The following is a 21,937-nucleotide window of genomic DNA, read 5'->3' as shown; positions in this document are numbered from 1 at the left end:
ATTTTACAGAACAATTTTATAGATGAATCGGATCGACTAAATAACTGGTTTTCGGTTAACTCAGTTGAATCAACTAATTCGGTCGAGTTTTCAAAATATTGGTTAAAAAAAAGAAAGGTGGCGATAGTGGACCAAAAAAAGAATGGCAATACCCCTTACGCTAATAATGCGAAGGGTACAGTCGAAACCCTAGTTTGTGATTATCCTTTCTCAACATTTTTCATCAATTTTAAAGTAAAAAACAAAAAAGAGTTTGTTAGATAGATAACTGATTTAATAAAATAAAAATATACTATATTTTTAAATTATTTATCTAAATTTTAATATTAAAATAATTTATACATTAATAAATTAAACATTTAATATATCTATTATTTATATTATTTAATATTTTTATTCTCTACTTATACTCTTCAAAAAAACTTATCTTTGAATGGTAATAGACAAAATGTACGTAGTTGAAAACAACTTTGGTTACTATTTTCATTGTGACAGAAACATAGGATGCATATACATTCAACATTCCACTTGTGGAGAGAGTAAGACATCTTAATATGGCAAGCTAAGATCATGAGAAAGATCGATCATAGCATTTAGGGAAAAAGACAAAAATAGCCTTTAGTCCTATCTACTATTTCTCTCTTTCTCTACATGTATATGTCTCTCTCTCATCTCACGAGCTTCATTTATTCACTGAAATGCCATTATAATAATAATAATTATTTATTACATATTATGCTTAAATAACATATTATTGAAGCATAATTTGTAATAAACACTCGCTTAGTTACCACCGGGACCGTGCCCTCCTCCTCCGTGCCCTCCTCCACCGTGACCGTGCCCTCCTCCACCGTGACCGTATCCTCCGCCACCGTGGCCGTATCCTCCGCCACCATGGCCGTATCCTCCGCCACCGTGGCCGTATCCTCCACCACCGTGGCCATAGCTTCCACCACCGTGGCCATAGCCTCCACCGCCGTGGCCATAGTGACCACCACCATATCCATACTTGGCCTCACCCACTTCATTTGCCTCTGTACCAGCTTCATCTGCAAGCACATGCATGGATTCATCATTCAATTGGTGTTTATATAAAGAGTTAAAAAAAAAAAAGAAAATGGACAAAAATATCTAAACCTATTTAGCATGATTTTACTAGCTAGTTTTATTTCTTTACCTAATATGAATTAAAATAAATCAACAAAAAACAAAATGCAGAAAATCAGAGTTCATTGTGTATTCACTTATATTAGTATTTGAGAGAGTTAGTTATTGTTATTGAACCAATAACTCACAAAACTCTAAAATAATTGAAATATATATAACACATACATTAATAAAATACCATGTTTTAGTCATAGTATCTCTAAATAAGGATATTGTGTGGACTTATCAGTTATTTTTTTTTCTTGAAAAACTGATCTGAATTTTTTTAATGATTACATAATATAATAAGTGAAGATTCTTATATTATGTAATAAATACTTCAATAAATTCACATAATATTTTTTATTAGTAATAGCATTATTTAAGTACGCCATTCTGATACTAAAATTATTTTAAAAATGCCATTGTTTATTATATTATTGTTTATGGGAAGTACAATTAATGTAGAAAGCAAAAATTTACCCTTGTTCGGTGAAGCCTCAAGTAAGTCTCTAGCAGCCACTTCTGAAGAGATAAGAACAATGGCCAAGAGGCCAAGCATGAGTATTGCTACTCTTGAACCCATTTTTCAGTACTAGAATTCAAATTAAGTTGTATTATGTGTTCAGTAGTGAAGGATGAGAAAAATAGTGAGAAAATGTGCTCTATATATAGGAGTGGAAGGTGGTGGAGAATGGAGGACTTTTCAACTTTGCAGTTGGAATAGTATATCCAACATTAATTGGATATTATCTAATGGAAACCCTGAGAAATTCTTTAAATCTCCAACTCAGCATCCTTGTTCTCCACATGGTAAAAACTTGTTGGCTATGAGAATGAAGAAGCATTAATTGCCTTTAACTGCTCATCAACTTGATGGGTACGGATCAGAGCAAGTAGTCCCAATATTAAAAAACTACTTTACACTTAAGATTTTGATACAATTTTATTTTTAAAATTTGATCATTTGATGTCAAATAAATTTTTTAAAATGCTTTTATTGTAAATGATTAATTTTTTAAAAAAAAATTAGAAATTAAATTTTAGTTCAAAATTTGTGTGTATTTTTTAAATATTTATTCAAATATTATCATAAAAATTTAAACAAAATAAATAAGACTTTTGTTAAAAATAAATTTTTTTTATTTATAAAAATATAATATTTATTAATTATTTTTTATATATTTTCAAATTTTTCAAAAGAAATTTTGTCAATAATATTCTTTTAGAATTTTTTATCTTGAATTTTTTAGATATTAAAAATTAATAGTTAACTTATATAAAATATTTAAAATTTACTAGTTTTTATATTTTTAAATTAAATATTAATTTTTTTAATAAATTAAACACGAAATTGTAAACACCAGAATAAACGCTTATTATGTAGGGTTTTTTGCCCGTGTTACTAACTAATTTTTGGTTAATATCTTTTTTATTAGCTTCCTCTCAACTCCTCTCTCTTTCATATAGTGTTCTCTTCTTCGGCCATTGTCTCTTCCTCTCTCTCTTCTTATGGTCCGTCTCTCTTCTTCTTATTCTTCCTCTCATACTCTTCTCTCTCTTATCTTTTCTCTTTTCTTACTCTTCTTTGCCGTTTAATTTGGAGCCGTCGTTCTACCCATCTGTTTTATGTGCATCACAATAAATACTTCTAGATATTTTTTAGTAAGTTTTGGATTTTTTTATTTTAAATTTTGAATGTATGAATTGAAATGAATCTGACATATTTTTATTTTACTTTTCGATGTTCTTTTGGTGAGATTTTAATTTAAATGTTTTTTATTCATAATTTTGAATGTTTATTTAGATGTTATTATGAGTTAAAAAATTTAAAAATTAATTAATATTAACCGATAAATAATTCATTTCTTAGTTGGTCTCTTATTTTAAATATTTAAAAATCAACATCTTGAATAACTAATAACAACTAACAAGATGTAAGGTGAAAACTCAACAACGGAATAAAAAATGTACGGTATTGCATTATATCCTACACCAAAATATTGGGAAATTATTTAATTATTTAATTTGTTTGCAGATAATATATATTAATTATAATCATAAATTATGATATTTTAAATTAAATAATTTATATAATAGTAATTTTATTTATTGTTATAAATGTTAAATTAAATAAATTATAATCATTTTTTATTTGAAATTAAATGAGAATAAAATCATATATTATTATCTTTATGATTTCAGATATATAAATATTATTTTTATTTGAAATTTAAAGTCTACTGGATGTTATGCTCAAATATAAATAGTAATTTCAGGATTTTAGTCTCCAACATATCAAAATTATTTCCGTAGCTTTTTTTCATTAAAGAATTATGATTCAGTTCTATTAAAAATACAAAAATATTTGATTAAAAAAAATTAAAAAATTAATTTTTTTTAATTTTTTTAATCGCTCTTATAAATATAGGTATATTGTTACATTATAATATATATTTTTAATAATTTAATATGAATAATTTAGATTCATAAAACAATTTATTCTAACTCAAAAATTATAGGTAGTGGTGGATGGATGTTAAACAGAAGCAAACTAGATTACTAGACTGTATACTTGGGTATAATATCCATATCATTGTATATGGTGAGAGTTTCACATAATTTGTAAATAAAAATAAAAAAATTAAGAGGTTATCACTTTTATTAAAATATGGTCAGTATTTAATTAACAAAAAAATTAATTTTATATTATTAAATATAATTTTATATCATTAAAAATTTTAATAATAACTAATTGAAGATTACAAATTATAAAACCTGCTAACTCTACTACTCCTCTAAAAATAATTCTCCCTTAGCTAGCTAGTCCAACAAATAGACATTACAAACAAATATCTCTACTCCAAATTAAAAACTAGTAGATCAAATTGATCTCTTAATTAATTAACTGGGCCAACATGTTAGCTGCTACTAACTCCATCTTGAAGTCTATGTGCAGTGAGAGAGTCATCGTCAGTTGACTCGTTTCTAGCTTCCTAGCTAGCTTGGATTTTAGACTTTTAGTTACTTGTGTCTAGACATGCATTGATTTTGTTATCTTGTATCATGAATATACATGTTATTAATTAAGTGTATACTAATTAAAATCAATTACTAAAATTAATTATTAGTATATTATATAAATATATAAAATTTAATTTATTTTTAATATATATTTTATTTTATTATTAATTTTAGTGTATATTTATCAAATTATTTTTATATTTTTAATATATTAAAAATTTAAATTTTTATTATTATACTCTTAAAATATATTCTTAAGACACAAGATAATTAAATTATTATTATTATTTACAACTTACGAAACTACTGCTTACTAAATTGATTAATATTCAAAAGTTTATATTACTAAAAAAATAATTTAAAAAAATATAAATGACAAATAAATTTAGTAAAAGTGTTTAAAAAATGCAAAAGAATCAAATATTAGATATAATATATTCTCAAAAAAATTAAAGATTAAAATTTGATGATACTTTTTGTAACTATTTTTAAAAATAAGATTATTTTATTTTTAAAATTTGATGATTTTCTGTCCAATAATTTTTCTTTTATCTTTTTGTCAATGACAAAAATCTTTCCAAAAAAATTAAAGATCGAATTCTATTCTGATTTTTATATACATCTTTTAAATAGTTATTTAAATATTTATATAAAAATTTGAATTAAATACATAAATTTATAAATAATATAATTTTTACTTTTGTTATTTAATTTTTTAAAAATTTATTTATTATTTATATCTTTTAAAAAATTTTTGTTAATTATATAAAATTTTTAAATATTATTTTAATAATGATTTTAAGAGTTTAATTAATATGTGTCTTTTAAATAGAGCACATGATAAAATTATTAATTAAATAATTTATTTAAAAAGCACAAAATTTAAATTTTTAATATATTTGTTAAAATAAATTATTTAAAAATTTTGTATTACTAACCATCTTAATTTATGTGCTTATGACACGTGTTAGGCAAAACTTTATTTTAATGGTTTAGTCTAGTAAATATATCCTATATAATTAATCGAGGGGCACTTTCAATTATTGGGATTTGGGCATTCTGGTTATTTGTAGACCACAAACAATAAAGATGCATGGTATGGTGTTTATATACATTTGTCTAACTTATTAAAAAGAGTTAAAAATAAATATTTAAATTAAAAAATATAAAAATAAATAAATTTTTAATATTTAAAACTTATCATAAAAGACAAGTTTGTTAATTTCGACACCAAAATTATAAGCACCACAACATTTGCCAACAATAAATGTGGAGTTTTGGTGACAATGGCACATGCTTTAGAAATATGGATAAGCATTATTCAACGAGTTTTACAATGGTAGGACAGGACCAGCTAAGGGACGCTTGTAATAATACAAGGGTGGAGAATAAGCTAAATGATTACCACTGTTTATGTACTTGGGAATTGGGATATATATAGTTGCTACTTGCAATAGCCACATGTTTTTCTCGTCTATAAATATCCACGTATACCGTATACATTGTACAGATCATACGATTTTATCGTACTTGAATTTTAATTTTGATAATATTTTACTTTCCTTTTATTTTACTTGTCTTCTTTTTGTCATCTAGGCATTAGTATTATTTAGTTTCTATATTTTCTTTTGTTCAAGCAATCTTTGTACTCGATCAAACTAATGAATTAATTTAGACCAAAAAAAAATAAAAACAAAAAACAAAAATAATGCTTACTAAGGCTTCATCGCTAGGACACTCTTTCTCGGTTGATATTATTTATCTATGATGCTCGAATATTGATATGATACAGAATACGATATAATATGAAATATATCGATATATAAATTTTAAAAATTTTTATAAGATACAAAAATATAGTATATATATAATATAAAATATTTTTTAAATAAATTTTAATAATTTTTTATTATTTTATTAATATTATAGATGTAAAAATTTTAACTTTTTTTGTTATTATAAATGTAGAAATTTTAAATTTTTTATATTTATAATAAAGATATCTTTCTATATTTAACTCATTTAAGATAAAATTGTATGTGAACAGTGTAAAAAAAAATCATTAATGTGATGCGACGACATAACATATTCAATGTGACCCCTCACAAACCGTACAAACTTGTTTGTTTCTGGACAGTTCACGGGATCTATACAATTTCGTTACATATACATTATTGTTTTCAGATCCATGAATTTCAATTGTATTTAATGTCCTATGGCCTGCGTCAGACATGAAATTAAAATTAGGTGTTATTGCAATTTCTAGTAAAGGCATCATTTATCCAAAAAGAAAATAAACATTGTAATGGGCTTGGGCTTGATCTTGGGCTTGTACAATATATATCTATCTGGAAGACCATTTTGGTATTGATTTTAGATTTATTTTTTTTAAAGATGAACTAACGATAAAGCAATCTTGTTACAACTAGTTGTTTTATCTAGAACTATCCTATATTAATGTTGAAAACTTGAACTATGTTATAAGTTTATATCTTTTAAGAATAGGTCATTAGAGAGTTTATAAATGTCAGACATCCTTCATCTTATAAACTAATTTTCGGAATTAAATTTGACTCACTCAATCTTAATTCTAATATAATATCAAAATTGATCTGATTTAATATTATTAAATCACTCGCTTTAAAGTATTCACATTTTAGATAAATTTATGTATGCACGCGTTGTGTTAAGATTGAGATTTAACTAACTTAAATTAAATGACTTACTAGTTAGTAGTTACTTATTAAAATGCTGAGTACAATATGCTTTGAACAAGTCTTGGTTCCCTTCTAAGGATATGTTTGCTTGCATGGACGGTTTTGCATTGGAAGAGTTGAATATATTCCTTAATATAAATTTTTGGATTTTTTAAATATATTCTTTAAGTTTGAAATTTTTAAATAATAGAAATAAGTAACAATTTATTTTGTATATTGGGCAAAAATAAGAAGATTTTATATATGAATGAATTCTATATGCAATTTTTATATTCATAGAAATGTGGGTTAACTACCAAAATGTACCTAAAAAATTTTGGTGCCAACTAAGAAAAAAAATCAAAATTATTATTAAAGAACTAAAAATTCTCCAAAATATACATGATTCATGATATATATAATAGTCAACAGCCTTTTTTATTTAAACTTCAAAGTTCAAATTAAACATAACACAAATTAAACATGTGAGTGACATGTATGTTCAACACTAGCATATAGTGGCAAAGAAAGATGAGCAACAAACCAACTTGGATTGGTCGAGTTGTCAGTTCACTCGTCTATTTAAGCAAGCCCGTCTTATGTATGTAGCATACCGTGGGCAACCAAAGAAAAAGAAAGATGAGCAACAAACACCACTTTTTATGCCTCTTGAGTCTTCAATCTTCATTACTACAAGCCCTAATTTATTTATTCAATGATAACATTACTATTAATTACAAACACCACCACCACCAAAGGCTCAGTTGTGAGGTTTAGCCTCTTGAGTTTGTGCTTCAACATCTTCACCAGCATAAGAGCAACACCTTCTGCACCTTCCGCCGTATCTGCTGCCGCAGCAACCGTATCGGCAATACCCTCCTCCTCCGTGACCGGGGTATCCGCTACCACCATGATGAGAGCCGGGGTATCCTCCTCCTCCATTGTGGCCATATCCAGGGTAGCCTCCACCACCATACTTGGCATCACCCAATCTATTTTTCTCTTTATCAACTTCAGCCAAAAAGTTAAAAATAAAAATTTAATAAAAAATAATGATATATTATTATAAATATAATTATTTATGTATATTCTTTTATTTTATTAAATTTTTGGAAGAAAGGTCATAATTTTTATAAAATGTTTAAAGTTCGATTCTTATTGAATCCTATAAAAAAGAATTTAAGCATAAATAAAATCAAATTTCTTTTCGCACATTTGTTAATAAAGTGTTAAGTGAGAATGAAAAAAAAACTCTTCTTTTTCGTTTTCTACCTTAAATCTCTCTCTTTTTTTTGTCATTTTTTGTTGATAGTGATTGGAAAAATATCGAAAAAAATAATTCAATTTCAATATGTGCGAAAATAGAAAATTAAATATTTTTTTATTTTTACTAATACAATCACCAAATATCAACAAATATGATTTTTTCAATTTTTGACGATGAAAATGAAACTAAATGCATAAATTAATTGATTAATTGATTTTTGTATCCTCTGATTTAAATTGGTAAATAAAATTTTTTATTTAAATAAAAACCCCTAATACTGTTTGTGTATTAAATAGTTATGATTTAATTATAATTTTGAATGTAATGAAAACCATCCATTAGTGTGTTAATAACTTAATATATATGAAGGCCAGCTTGCACAATTTCTTGATTTTAAGAAATGCTCTTCATCATGCAATGATGATGAGAATTATAACATAAAAAAAAAAAAAGCTCACCCTTCTCAGCTAAGTCCCTAGCAGCCACCTCTGAGGAGATAAGAAGAACCATGGCCAACAGGCCTAGTATGAGTATTGCTACTCTTGAACCCATTTTTCAGTACTAGAATTCAAATCAAGTTGTATTATCTGTTTAGTAGTGTAGGATGAGAAAAATAGTGGGAATGTATGCCTCTCTATATAGGAGTGGAGGGTGCTGGAAAATGGAGGACTTTTCAACTTTCTAGGCGCAACACTAGTATTCAAATTAAAGATTATCAGACATAAAATTATTATAAAAGGTAAAGATTGTGTAACCATTATACGATCATTTTTATTTAATCACAACATACTCTTATTTTGTCAAAATGTTGAAATAATTATATTAGGGGTAAAGTACTAAATTAGTCCTCTACATTTGGATGTAATTTTATTTTGGTCCTTAAAGTTTAAAGTGTTCTATTTAAATATCAAAAAGTTTCATTTAGTTTTAATGTAATCCCACCGTGAGATCAAAATTAAATAATTAACGGAATATCTTTTATGACAGTAGTATAAGAACAAAGTCGATAATTTGAAAAACAAATACAAGCTCCAAAGACACAAATAAATATGTCTAAATATGCTTCAAACAGTAATAACTGACAAAATAAAGATTAACTATTTAAAGAATAAACTACTATTATTTTTACTTATGAAAAATCAGAACAAACTCAACCACATTATCATCGCCCCTCAATTTCAAACTCCACCACCACCACTATTCTCTTTCAAGAGCTTGAACAAATTTCACCTTCCTAAAAAATGATCTTTTTGTTCTTATCGTTATCATTCACAAACGAAGCAAGTTTATTAGCGACTTCTACTCTATCATTCAGTTGACCCATTTGAGCACTAACAATGAAAGATTATACCCAAAACAAAATGTGGGTCGTTGCTGACGATCAGAGGAAGCGAGAGGATGATGCCACCACCGCCACTTGCAGCCACGGCAGAGCTGTCGACATCAAAGATGGAGAGAAGCCAGCACATGTCATCGATGGAGGTTTTGAGGTAGGAGAGGACCTTGCAAAAGTCTGTGACAGAGATAATGGTGACAAAGCGACGGAGGATAGAGCGGCGCTTGCACTTGTAGACGAGGGATAAAACACGATCGAGGTTCTTGTTTGGAGGTTTCGGTAGTGACGCGGAGGACGAGGCGCAAGAGGGGGCTAGCTGCCGGGAAAGGAAGCGACAGAGGTGGCAAAGCAAAGGAGAGGTGGTGTGGAATAAAAAAGAATTTAGATAGTAGTAAAAAGGCTCAGGATTTAAATGGTACGGTGATGAGATTTGAGATTAGAAGAATGATGATGTGGACTAAAAAAATGAGAATATATTAAAAAAAGTTTTAAAAATTTTATATAATTTTTTAAAATTCGAATAATTTTATTAGCAAAAGTCTATTTTCATAAATAAAAATAATAATTTTTTTATTTGTAAATACATTTGTCAATATTTTAAATTTTCATAAAAAAATTAATAGTTTACTCCTACTTAAAACTTAGAAGAACTATCACATAAACAACAAAAAGGTTTCTTCATTTCCTCCTAAATATCCTTCTTCTCCATCTTTCAAGTGTGGCAATAATAACCAGTGGTAGGCTATGGAAACAAAGGAAGCATTTATATCAACTTGATATATACTAAAAAAAAACAGCTATGCCACGAATTGCATATTAGGGATGCTATATACTACTAAATAAATATAAATTATCGCTGGATAACAATAAGGTGCATTGATTACAGTGGTTATGGTTAGGTGATTTATGAAAATTTGGTAATATTTAAAAAAAATTTAAATTAAGATTATATTTTTTATATTTAACAAATTTTTAATTTAAAAAAGTAAAATATAAAAAAATATTAAATTAAAAATTATTATTAACTAATAAAGAATATAACTTTAGTTTTAGTTATATTTTTAAAATATTATTAAACTTTTATAATAACTAATTTGCAACAGAAATTTAATGCGACAGAACTATACATGCGTGGATCCTTATCTCCACACAAGCATCCATAGTACCTTAGAAGAAATTTTAAAACTTAAGAAGACTTGTTAGTTTTGGCTAAAAATTTAGTTATAGAAGGAACAATATGGTAAAATATCTAAATAAACTATGGTTAAATACGTGAATTTTTTGAATATATTGAAGTCATTTTTTAATTTGAATATGGAAGTAACAATGGTGTTAGACTCGGATATTGAAAATACAGGTGTTGTTAAAGAACCGATATGAAGTAACTCTCATCATCTCTGGCGTGTAAGCTTAGATGTGAAGAGAAGTGAAAAAATGGAAGAAGAAAACTAAAGAAATCAAGAATGAGTGAAGAACGAAAAGAAAGTTCTAGAAAGTGGAAGAAAGAGATGGAAAAAGAAGTTGGTTCTCAGAGAGAAAAAGCATGAGTGTTAGCATCTCCAAAATGAGAGAATGAACCACACAAAAAAAACCACTTACTCAGGTTCTATTCAATATATATGCTTACAATTAAAAAACTAACAAACTAACTTACTGTACAAATTTTAACAAACTAAACTTGACTAACTTAATTATCATCTAACAAACTTGGAGTACAAATGTACTTTCAAACTAAATGTATAATGACTATTGATCATGTAACACCCCCTCTCAAACTTGGAGTGCAAATGTCCAATAGTTCAAGTTTGTTATGACAGTTTCGAAACAGGTTAAGTGCAAGAGCTTTAGTTAAAATATCTGCGGCTTGATCAACACTTGTTACTGGCAGCAACTTAGTGACCCCCTCTTGCCATTTATCCCTTATAATATGACAATCCACTTCAATATGCTTTGTCCTCTCATGAAAAACAGGATTAGCAGCTATATGTAATGCTGATTGACTATCACAATAAATCCTCATTGGTCGTTGTTGGTTAATCTGAAGTTCCTTCATCATGTAACGAAGCCATTGCGCCTCTCTTGTTGCTGAAGCCAATGCCCTATACTCTGCTTCACATGATGATGCTGCAACTGTATCTTGCCTTTTGCTCTTCCATGAAATTATTGAAGTGCTCAAGAAAAAACAATACCCTGTGATGGTTCTTTTAGAATTTAAACATGTTCCCCAATCACTGTCTGAGAAGCCAGAGGGAGTGAGGTCAGTGGTTGAAGAAAAGAATAAACCCATTGCTGGTGCTCCTTTGAGATATCTCAACACTCTCAATGCTGCTTGAAAATGTTTATCTGTAGTACAATCTAAGAATTGACTTAATCTAGATACTGCATAACAAATTTCAGGCCTTGTGTTTGTTAGATATAAGAGTCTTCCAACAATTCTGTGATATTCTGAAGTTGAGGCTAGAGGGGTTCCCGAGTCTTTTGACAAATGAGTGGTATAATCCATAGGAGTGGATATTGGTTTGGCAGCAAGCATTCCATAATCCTGCAGTAAGTCGAGGCAGTATTTTCTTTGACAAATGGAAATGGCCTTCTTGCTTCGAGCTACCTCCATGCCAAGGAAGTATTTAAGCTCCCCAAGATCTTTAATTCTGAACAAGTTATACAAATAAGTCTTGATGTGAAGAATTTCCTACAAGTCACTACCTGCAACCTTTAAATCGTCAACATATAGCAAGATAACAGTGAAACCCTTCGAAGTGTTCTTGGTAAACTTGCTATAGTCATGCTTAGATTGAGTGTGGCCAGCCTTAGTTAGAGAGCCAGCAAGCTTTGTGTTTCGTTGTCTACTTGCTTGTTTTAATCCATAGAGGGATCTATCTAATCTGCATACCAGACCTGGTTTGTGAACTTCGAGACCTGGTGGAGGTTTCATATAGACAGTTTTATTGAGATCTCCATGCAAAAACGCTGTATTGACGTCTAACTGGTGCAAATGCTAATTCTTGAAAGCCGTAATAGCCATAACTATCCGAAACGTGTTCATTTTTACTACAGGACTGAAAGTGTCTTTGTAGTCAACACCCTTAGTTTGAGGAAAACCCTGTGCCACCAAGCGTGCTTTCTGTTTCTCTATAGATCCATCCGGGTTCAATTTGAGTTTAAAAATTCATTTGCAACCCACTACTTTCTTTTCAACAGGCAATTCAGTAAGTGTCCAGGTCTTATTCCTCTCCAAAGCAGAAAGTTCATTATTAATAGCTTCTTTCCAGTTTGAATCCTTAACAGCTTCATCATAAGTTTTGGGTTCTAAATGCATGGATGCAGTTAGTGTGAATGCTTTGTACTTTGAGGACAACGACTCATATGAGACTACTTGTGAGAGGGGATATTTATGTGTGGTATTGGTAGTAGCTGAACCATTGGAAGAGGCAATCATGCAATGAAAGTCTCTCAAATAAGACGGTGGTCTCCTAGGGCGAAGTGACTTTCGTGTCTCTAAATAAAACTCATGATTTTCATGTAATGTATGTTGATGAGGTATTATTTGGGGTGCTGAACCTCTAAGAGTAATTTCTAATTGAGGACTATTAGGTGCAATTTGATTAGAATTGTCACTGCTTAGCTCAATGGATGCAGAAGTGTATTGAGAGTCATGAGATGCATGCTGAGTACCATCAGATTGTGTGTGATTTGTGTTATTATTGATGATATTATGATGAGGTGAGCCAAAAGGGCCAAAAAATGTATAATGTGTAGGTATGCAGGATGCTGCATGATGTTGTAATGATGATTTAAGTTTCTCAGTTTGCAAAAAAGGTAGTACATGTTCATAAAAACTGACATTTCTTGACAAAAACACTTCTCTATTTGACAAATCATATAAAAGATATCCTTTAACTCCAATTTTATGACCAAGTTGTACACATTTTCTGGCTCTTGTATCTAATTTCTTCCTATGTGCAGTCAATGTAGATGCATAAGCAAGGCAACCAAATACTCTCAAGTAAGCAATTTCAGGTAATTTATTTTTTAAAATTTTATAAGGACATGATTCATTGAGGGACACACTAGGAAGTCTATTGATTAAATGGACAGCATGAGCTGTAGCAAAATGCCAAAAACTTTTAGGTACATTTGAATGAAACATTAATGTTCTAGTAACTTCCAAAATATGTTGGTACTTTCTTTCTACAATTCCATTCTGTTGAGGTGTCTCAATGCAAGTTGTTTGATGAATTATGCCTTTGGAATTGTAGAAAGAAGGCATTTTAAACTCAAGACCGTTGTCGGTTCTAATTTTCTTTATGGTGCTGCCATATTGAGTTTGTACGAAATTGACAAAATTTTGCACATGGGAAACAGTTTTAGCTTTAGAGCGCATGAGATGCAACCAGGTATATCTATTTTTATCATCTATTATTGTTAGAAAATATTTGTGACCTTTCATGGAAGGTGTTCTTATGGGTTCCCATATGTACATGTGCACAAGGTCAAATAAAGCTGAAGATTGAGAGAAGCTATGCGAAAAAGTTATCCTTCTTTGTTTGGCAAAATGACAAGAATCACAGGGATCCATAAATCCTTTATTTGTCAAAAATTCATATGATTTTTGCATTATATTTATTCTTTGAAATGGTATATGTCCTAGTCTAAAGTGCCATAAGGCTCTAGCTTCATGTTTATTGGAGTTGTGAGGCCAACTCAGAGATGATAATGCTGTATGCAGTTTTGGTGATGCAATAGTTGTCAGACTCTCATGCATATAATCCTCTTCTTTGTTTAGCTACTCCAATCATCTTCTTGGAGAGATAATTATGTATCTCACAAGTAGAATCATTGAAAACAAATTCACATTTTAGATCAGTAGTCAATTTTGATACTGAAATGAGATTGAATTTAAAGTTAGGAATGTATAATGCATGTACTAGATGAAATGTGTTGCTAAACTCTATTGTTCCAGCTACGTCAGTAACTGTTTGAGTACCATCAGGCAAGTTAATGCGTATAGGTTTTATGTAATACAAATTTTTGAATGATTTTAATGAAAAAGAAACATGTTCACTAGCTCCTGAGTCTATGACCCAGGAATTTGGACTAAATGTGGCCAAAGACATAATGAATACAATACATTGATTTGATGGTAGAGAAATAGTGTGATTAGAACCTGTGTTATGACTCTGTTATTGATTATTCTCCCTTTCAAGAAGTGCCAATAATGTTGCTCTCTGATATGCAGATAACTGAGCCTCTAACTTGCTAATTGCTTCTTGAGTGTTGTTATTGATATTATCACCATTCAAATCAGTAACCATGTTGATGATTCCACTGCCACTGCCACTCCTCATATGAGGTGGGTATCCATGCTTTTTATAGCATACATCCTTAGTGTGTTCACTCTTACCACAAAATACACACTGTTTGTAAGTTTGACCTCTGCCTCCTCTTCCATTTAATCTACCCCCTTTGGCTCTAAGGCTCCTACCCTCTCTAGTGGCCATATTGATCTGAGGGTTAAAGCCTTGATTGGCTCTAGTGTCACCCGTGGTTATCAATGCTTTTTCTTCAATGATATCTGCATTTTGTCTCTCTTGCTGTAACAAAAGTGAAAAGGTTGCATCTACCGTTGGAAGCGGCTTAATCAACATGATCTGGGACCTCACTACGGCAAATTGATCATTTAGTCCCTGAGGAGCCTCACTACATTGGTATCTTCTTGGTAATTCCTCATCACATCTAAACCACAATCACAAATTCCAGTGTAGTACTTACATGCTGGAATTGGGCTAAAATTATCTAACTCTTCCCAAATTCCTTTCAATTTGGTGAAGTATGCAGTAATGTTGAGGTCTCCTTGCCTTATGCTAAACAGTTCTTCTTGTAACTCAGCCATTGTGAAAGAGTCTCCCTAGTAATAGCGATGTCTCAAACTACACCATATATCTGCAGCAACGTCCATCCACACCACACTGTGTGTTATCTCTGGACTTAAAGACAAATTCAACCAAGACACCACATATGTGTTGCATCTATCCCACGCATCAAATAGTGAATCATCTTTCGATGGTTTTACTAAAGTTTCATCAACAAACTTCAATTTATTTTTAGATCTCAACGCTCTACACATAGCTCTCTCCCAAGCATGATAGTTACTGGGACCCAAAATCACAGAAATTAAAGGAGTTCCTGGACTCTCACCAGGATGCAGGAAATACGGACTCATTGGATCCATAATCGAACTTTTGTTCGCTCAATTTGCTGCTGATTGCAATTGATTAACCTGATTAATGAGGTTCGCAAGTGTTTGAATGTCGAAATTCGAGGTTTGGTTGGCCATTCTTTCTGAAAATTAGGGATTCAACTCAATGATCTTGTAAGTTTCAAGATTCGGATGCTCAAAACCACAAGTTTGATTCAAACTTCAAACCTATTAGATCTTTCACATCAGTGCTCGTGATCGGAGCCTTCACCTCTGTTTCACGCTCGCCGCACCATGTTAAAGAACCTTGAATTGAGGTGAAGCAACTCTCATCATCTCTGTCGTGTAAACTTAGATGTGAAGAGAATTGAAAAAATGGAGGAAGAAAACTAAAGAAATCAAGAATGAGTGAAGAATGAGAAGAAAGTTCTAGAAAGTGGAAGAAAGAGATGGAAGAAGAAGTTGGTTCTCAGAGAGAAAAAGCATGAGTGTTGGCATCTCCAAAATGAGAGAATGAACCACACAAAAAAACCACTTACTCATGTTCTATTCAATATATATGCTTACAATTAAAAAACTAACAAACTAACCTACTGTACAAATTTCAACAAATTAAGCTTGACTAACTTAATTATCATATAACAAATTTGGAGTACAAATAATGTACTCTCAAACTAAATGTATAATGACTATTGATCATGTAACAGGTGTTTCATATCGGTGTGGTGTCAGTGGAATAGAACTCGGACTATGTGATTTCTCTTTCAATAAACGGACGGTCCGAGTTGCGTTAGCCAAAACGCACGGTCCGTGTTGTGAAGGTCTGGACACGTGTCACGCAAAGGCTACTCCCCAAATAGTGCCCTAAATACCAACATAAACCCATGCAAAATCCACACTCACCATCCGAGTTATCACTTTCAACACTTACTTTTAACTTTATACCACCTTTCTTCTTCTTCATTTCTCCATTGCTACTTGTTGTGTTTGGTGGAAGGGAAATTAAAATGCCAAAGAAACACAAAATTAAAGATGTTGATCGTTTCGAGTTTCATATTATACATTATTTCAGTCATTCTGATTATGTAAATTTTTTTAATATTTTATAATTATAATTATTATTGTTAGAAATTGAATTTAGGAATATAAATAGAATGATTATTACTATTTTCAACATTTGTAAGTTTTTTCTAAAAATTCTTTACTATTTTTTAATAATAATTATTATCGTTAGGAAGTTAATTATTATTATTGTTGTTAGATATTGAATTTCAAAATGTAAATAGAATGATGGCTATTATTTTGTGTTACGGCCTAGCCCAGGCCACTTGCGGGTCAACCCGACCCACTGATGACCCGATCCGAACGGTCGGGCACATACAACTCACTACGCGACCCCGATACGCGTCCCTGACAGCTCGCCACTGCAGCTGTGAGGAAGCTTCGAGGAAGGTGGGCCTGTCCTTGCAGGGCCCACCTCTGACACGGTATAAATGGGGAAGGACCTGAGCTTCCCCCAAGGTACGTCACATTTTCCCACCTAATCTATTCCCCGCCTGCACACTAATTGACTAGGGCGTCGGAGTGTCTTTGCAGGTGGCACCCCCTCTTTCCTTCCACAACGAGAGCTCGGCTACCCAGCAGATCCGAACCCAGCACGACCGCAATCGAAGTGTCCTCACCCCCTCGAATAACCACCCGAGTTGTTCGGTAACCGACCACCGTACATTGGCGCCGTCTGTGGGGACTGCCTAAATGGACGTTGTGCCGGGCCCCGGAGACCAAGGCCGAGGAGCCGTAGCAGAGGGGGCGGCCTCCGTCGCCTCATTAAGAGGACGGCGAAAGTCCCCCCGACAACACACTGAACCACACACAAGAACGCGACCCTTCGGGGGAACGGGCGGCGATAGCGCCATAATAATGCAGGAGCTACGCCACAGGATCCAAAACCTGGAACGGCAACTGGCCGACCAGGAGCGCGACCGACGAACCACCGACCCCACCTACTCCCCATCTCATGAAAGCCAAGAGAAAGACTCCCACCAAAGCCGTCTGCGACGCGCCTCCGCATCCCGAACGGAAGCGGAGAGCACCCGCGAAGAGTCACCCATCCCGAGAAGACGAAATGATACAATCATCTACTCCCGAGGCAAGGAAACACGTCACACGGGCCGAGATCGCGAAGATGGAGAAGAGAGGTCCGAGAGGACACGACAACCCGTGATAATGGGCGCCACCCCATTCCACCGATCCATCCTCGAATTCCGGTTGCCGAAGCACTTCAACAAACCAACGGACATGAGGTACGATGGAACTCAAGACCCTCTGGAACACCTCACGGCCTTCGAAGCAAGGATGAATCTGGAGGGAGTAGGGGACGAGGTGAGGTGCCGAGCCTTCCCGGTAACCCTAGCAGGACCCGCGATCAGATGGTTTAACGGCCTCCCGCAAGGGTCAATCTATGGGTTTTCGGACATCAGTCGTGCCTTCCTGGCACAGTTTACAACACGAAAAGCAAAGGCAAAGCACCCGATCAACCTTCTGGGGATAACCCAGAGACAAGGAGAGCTGACCAGAAAATACCTGGATCGGTTCAACGACGAATGCTTGGAAATCGACGGCCTAACCGATTCGGTGGCCAGCCTTTGCCTGACGAACGGCCTCCTCAACGAGAACTTTCGAAAACACCTTACCATGAAACCAGTTTGGACGATGCACGAGATCCAAATGGTAGCCAAGGAGTATATAAACGACGAGGAAGTCAGCCAAGTCGTGGCTGCCAATAAACGGCAGTCCGGCTACAGCCAACCTAGGCAACAAGGTAACGGAGAAAGACTAAAAGAACAAGCCAGGGAAGGAGCGCCAAGCAAGGCACCCAGGCCATTCCCCCGGGTCGAGAAATTCACCAACTACACTCCGCTCACTCTTCCCATCATAGAAGTTTATCAGCAAATAGCCGAGAAAGGAATCCTGCCGAAGCCCCGACCACTCAAGGACCGTATGGGAGGAAACAAGAACTTTTATTGTGACTATCACAAGGGCTATGGTCACCAAACACAAGACTGCTTTGACCTGAAGGATGCACTAGAACAAGCGATAAGGGAGGGTAAGCTAGCAGAATTCTCCCATCTTATCAAGGAGCCGAGGAGGCGCCATCGCGACCAAGACGAAGAAGGCAAAACCCGTTCGGCAAAGCGGCGACAAGAGCCAGAAGACAGAGATCACGGCCTCACCGTTGTAAACGTGGTGACGGCCAAAAACACCGCGCCAAGGTCAAGATCGGTGCACAAAAAAGATGCTAAGGTCTTGGCGGTCTCCTCCTCGTTGGTGCGAAACTCTAAGAAGCCCCCCTCCATTTCTTTCGGCCCGGAAGACCAATGGTTCGACGACGCCCCTGAAAACCCACCCATGGTCATCACGGCCAGAGTGGGAACCGGTCTCGTCAAACGAATCCTTGTCGACATGGGGGCAGACTCGAACATCATGTTCCGCAACGTATTTGACGCACTGGGACTAAGGGACGCCGACCTGACGACTCACCAGCACGGGGTCATTGGATTGGGCGACCACTTCATCAAACCTGACGGAGTAATATCCCTGCCGGTCTCTGTGAGACAGACTCAAGGCCGAAGATCGGCGATGGCTGAGTTCGTGATCCTCCGAGATTCCACTGCCTACAATATCATCTTAGGAAAGAAGACGATTAACGATGTTGAAGCGATAATCAACACGAAGCTGCTAGTCATGAAGTTCGTTACCGATGACGGATCTATAGGGTCCATAAGAGGAGACTTTGAGACGGCAGCCGCTTGCGACAATGCCAGCCTCTCCCTAAGGAAGAAATCCAAAGAGGCGTCCGACGTGTTCCTAGCGGACCTGGACGCCAGAGTAGACGACAAACCCAGACCGGAACCAGAAGGGGACCTGGAAAAATTCATGATCGGTGACACGGAGGAAAAATTCACGTTCGTAAACAAGAATCTCCCGCATGAGCTGAAGGAGCCCTTGGTCGAAATGATCAGGGCCAATAGGGATTTGTTTGCCTGGACACCGGCCGACATGCCGGGCATAGACCCCAAAATTATGTCACACCACCTGGCCGTCAAGTCGGGAGCACGCCCGGTAGCCCAACGAAGGAGAAAGATGTCGCGGGAGAGGGTAGAGGAGGTGGCCAGGCAGATGGCCAGCCTCCTAGAAGCAGGTTTCATACGAGAAGTAGACTACTCGACATGGCTCTCGAATGTAGTTCTAGTAAAAAAGCACAGCGACAAATGGAGAATGTGCGTAGACTACTCTGACCTTAACAAGGCATGCCCTAAGGATTGTTTCCCCCTCCCTAACATAGACGCGCTCGTCGATGCTGCGGCGGGCTACCGTTATCTGAGCTTCATGGACGCCTACTCCGGCTACAACTAGATACCGATGCACCGTCCAGACGAAGACAAGACGGCGTTTATAACGCCGGGGGGAACCTTCTGTTATAAGGTGATGCCATTCGGCCTAAAAAACGCAGGGACAACATACCAAAGGCTGATGAACAAGATATTCCGCGACCTCATAGGCAAGACAGTGGAAGTCTATGTAGACGACATCCTCGCGAAAACAACGCGACCCGACGACCTCCTGAATGACCTGGCAAAAGTATTCGCGTCTCTCCGACAACATGGCATGAGGCTCAATCCCCTCAAATGTGCCTTCGCCATGGAAGCTGGAAAGTTCATAGGATTCATGATAACTCAGAGAGGGGTAGAAGCCAACCCGGAGAAATGCCAAGCGATACTCCAGATGAAGAGCCCAGGCTGTATTAAGGACATCCAGAGGTTAGCAGGGCGGCTGACCTCGTTATCCCGATTTCTCGGAGCGTCGGCAACAAAGGCCCTACCCTTCTTTAACCTCATGAAGAAAGGGATAGCATTCGAATGGACGCCCGCATGCGAGGAAGCCTTTCGGCACTTCAAGGAAATCTTAGCGGCACCCCCTATGCTCGGGAAGCCAAAGGACGGGGAACCATTATATCTATACCTCGCCATAACAGGAGAAGCCCTGGCCGCAGTTCTAGTGCGAGAAGAAGGGAGGGCTCAACAACCAGTCTATTTCGTGAGCAGAGCCCTGCAAGGGGCAGAATTAAGGTACAGCAAACTGGAAAAGCTAGCTCTGGCACTCTTGACCTCCTCACGGAGGTTAAAGCAATACTTCCAAGGTCACCAAGTTGTCGTAAGAACGGACCAGGGAATCCGACAAGTACTTCAGAAACCCGATTTGGCGGGAAGGATGATGACTTGGTCCATTGAACTTTCCCAATACGACATACGATACGAATCCCGGCAAGCCATCAAGGCGCAGGCAATGGCAGATTTTCTAGTAGAAGTAACGGGAGACCCAACCGAAGAAACGAGCACACGGTGGAAGCTCCACGTGGACGGAGCCTCCAACCAGACGTCCGGGGGCGCCGGGATCATCCTGGAAAGCCCGGTTGGAGTCGTATACGAGCAGTCGATCAGGTTCGAATTCCCCGTTTCGAACAACCAGGCAGAATACGAAGCCCTCATAGGGGACTTAACCCTAGCAGCGGAAGTCGGAGCAACAAGGCTGGAAATATGCAGCGATTCGCAGGTCGTCACCTCCCAGGTAAACGGGAGCTATCAAGCCAGAGACTCATTATTACAAAAGTACTTGGAAAAAGTCAAGGATTTAAGCCAAAAGTTTGAGGAGGTCACGGTCCACCACGTGCCCAGAGAAAGGAACACACGGACAGATCTCCTATCAAAGTTTGCCAGCACTAAATCGGGAGAAGGCAACCGGTCTCTCATTCAAGGTATGACGAGGGAGCCGGCGGTCACCCTGCATCTATCAAGGCTGGGTTCTTCATGGCTAGACCCCATCACCAACTTCTTAGAAAATGGCAAACTCCCCGACGACGAAAAGGGTGCCACAAAACTGAGAAGGGAAGCAGCCAAATACGCGGTCATTCAGGGACAGCTATTCAAGAAAGGGCTCAACTAGCCCCTACTGAAATGCTTACATCCCGACCAGACGGACTACGTCCTCAGGGAAGTCCATGAAGGCTGCTGCGGACACCATATAGGGGGCAAAGCCTTAGCAAGAAAGTTAATCCGAGCTGGATACTATTGGCCATCGATGATGGCAGACTCTAAAGAATTCGTCAGAAAATGTGTCAAGTGTCAAGAGAACGCCAATTTCCACAAGGCACCGGCCTCCGAGTTAAGCCTGTTAACGTCCTCCCGACCATTCTCGCAATGGGGAGTCGATCT

General features: G+C 35.3%; 3 protein-coding genes across 3 annotated transcripts; 1 reads left to right on the top strand and 2 right to left on the bottom strand.

Annotated features, from left to right (window-relative positions):
- Positions 1–455: 455 nt before the first annotated feature.
- Positions 456–1,871, bottom strand: LOC130940557 (cold and drought-regulated protein CORA-like). Its single transcript, XM_057868729.1, has 2 exons — positions 1,630–1,871; positions 456–1,049 (listed from the first exon to the last, which is right to left on the bottom strand). The coding sequence occupies exons 1-2, from the start codon at positions 1,730–1,732 to the stop codon at positions 784–786; spliced, it is 369 nt and encodes a 122-aa protein (XP_057724712.1). The 5' UTR covers positions 1,733–1,871; the 3' UTR covers positions 456–783.
- A 5,698-nt stretch (positions 1,872–7,569) lies between these two features.
- On the bottom strand, positions 7,570–8,728 carry LOC130940560 (dormancy-associated protein 2-like). The gene is made up of 2 exons (XM_057868731.1): positions 8,592–8,728; positions 7,570–7,877 (listed from the first exon to the last, which is right to left on the bottom strand). The coding sequence occupies exons 1-2, from the start codon at positions 8,683–8,685 to the stop codon at positions 7,627–7,629; spliced, it is 345 nt and encodes a 114-aa protein (XP_057724714.1). The 5' UTR covers positions 8,686–8,728; the 3' UTR covers positions 7,570–7,626.
- An 11,722-nt stretch (positions 8,729–20,450) lies between these two features.
- On the top strand, positions 20,451–21,668 carry LOC130939352 (uncharacterized). Its single transcript, XM_057867463.1, has one exon. It carries the CDS (start codon positions 20,451–20,453, stop codon positions 21,666–21,668), a length of 1,218 nt encoding a protein of 405 aa, XP_057723446.1.
- The last annotated feature ends 269 nt before the right edge of the window (positions 21,669–21,937 follow it).

This window comes from Arachis stenosperma, chromosome 7 (assembly GCF_014773155.1).
Source record: "Arachis stenosperma cultivar V10309 chromosome 7, arast.V10309.gnm1.PFL2, whole genome shotgun sequence".
NCBI classification, from domain to species: Eukaryota; Viridiplantae; Streptophyta; class Magnoliopsida; order Fabales; family Fabaceae; genus Arachis; species Arachis stenosperma.
The sequence above is the reverse complement of the archived record's forward strand: the minus strand, read 5'-3'. Positions and strand labels throughout refer to the sequence as shown.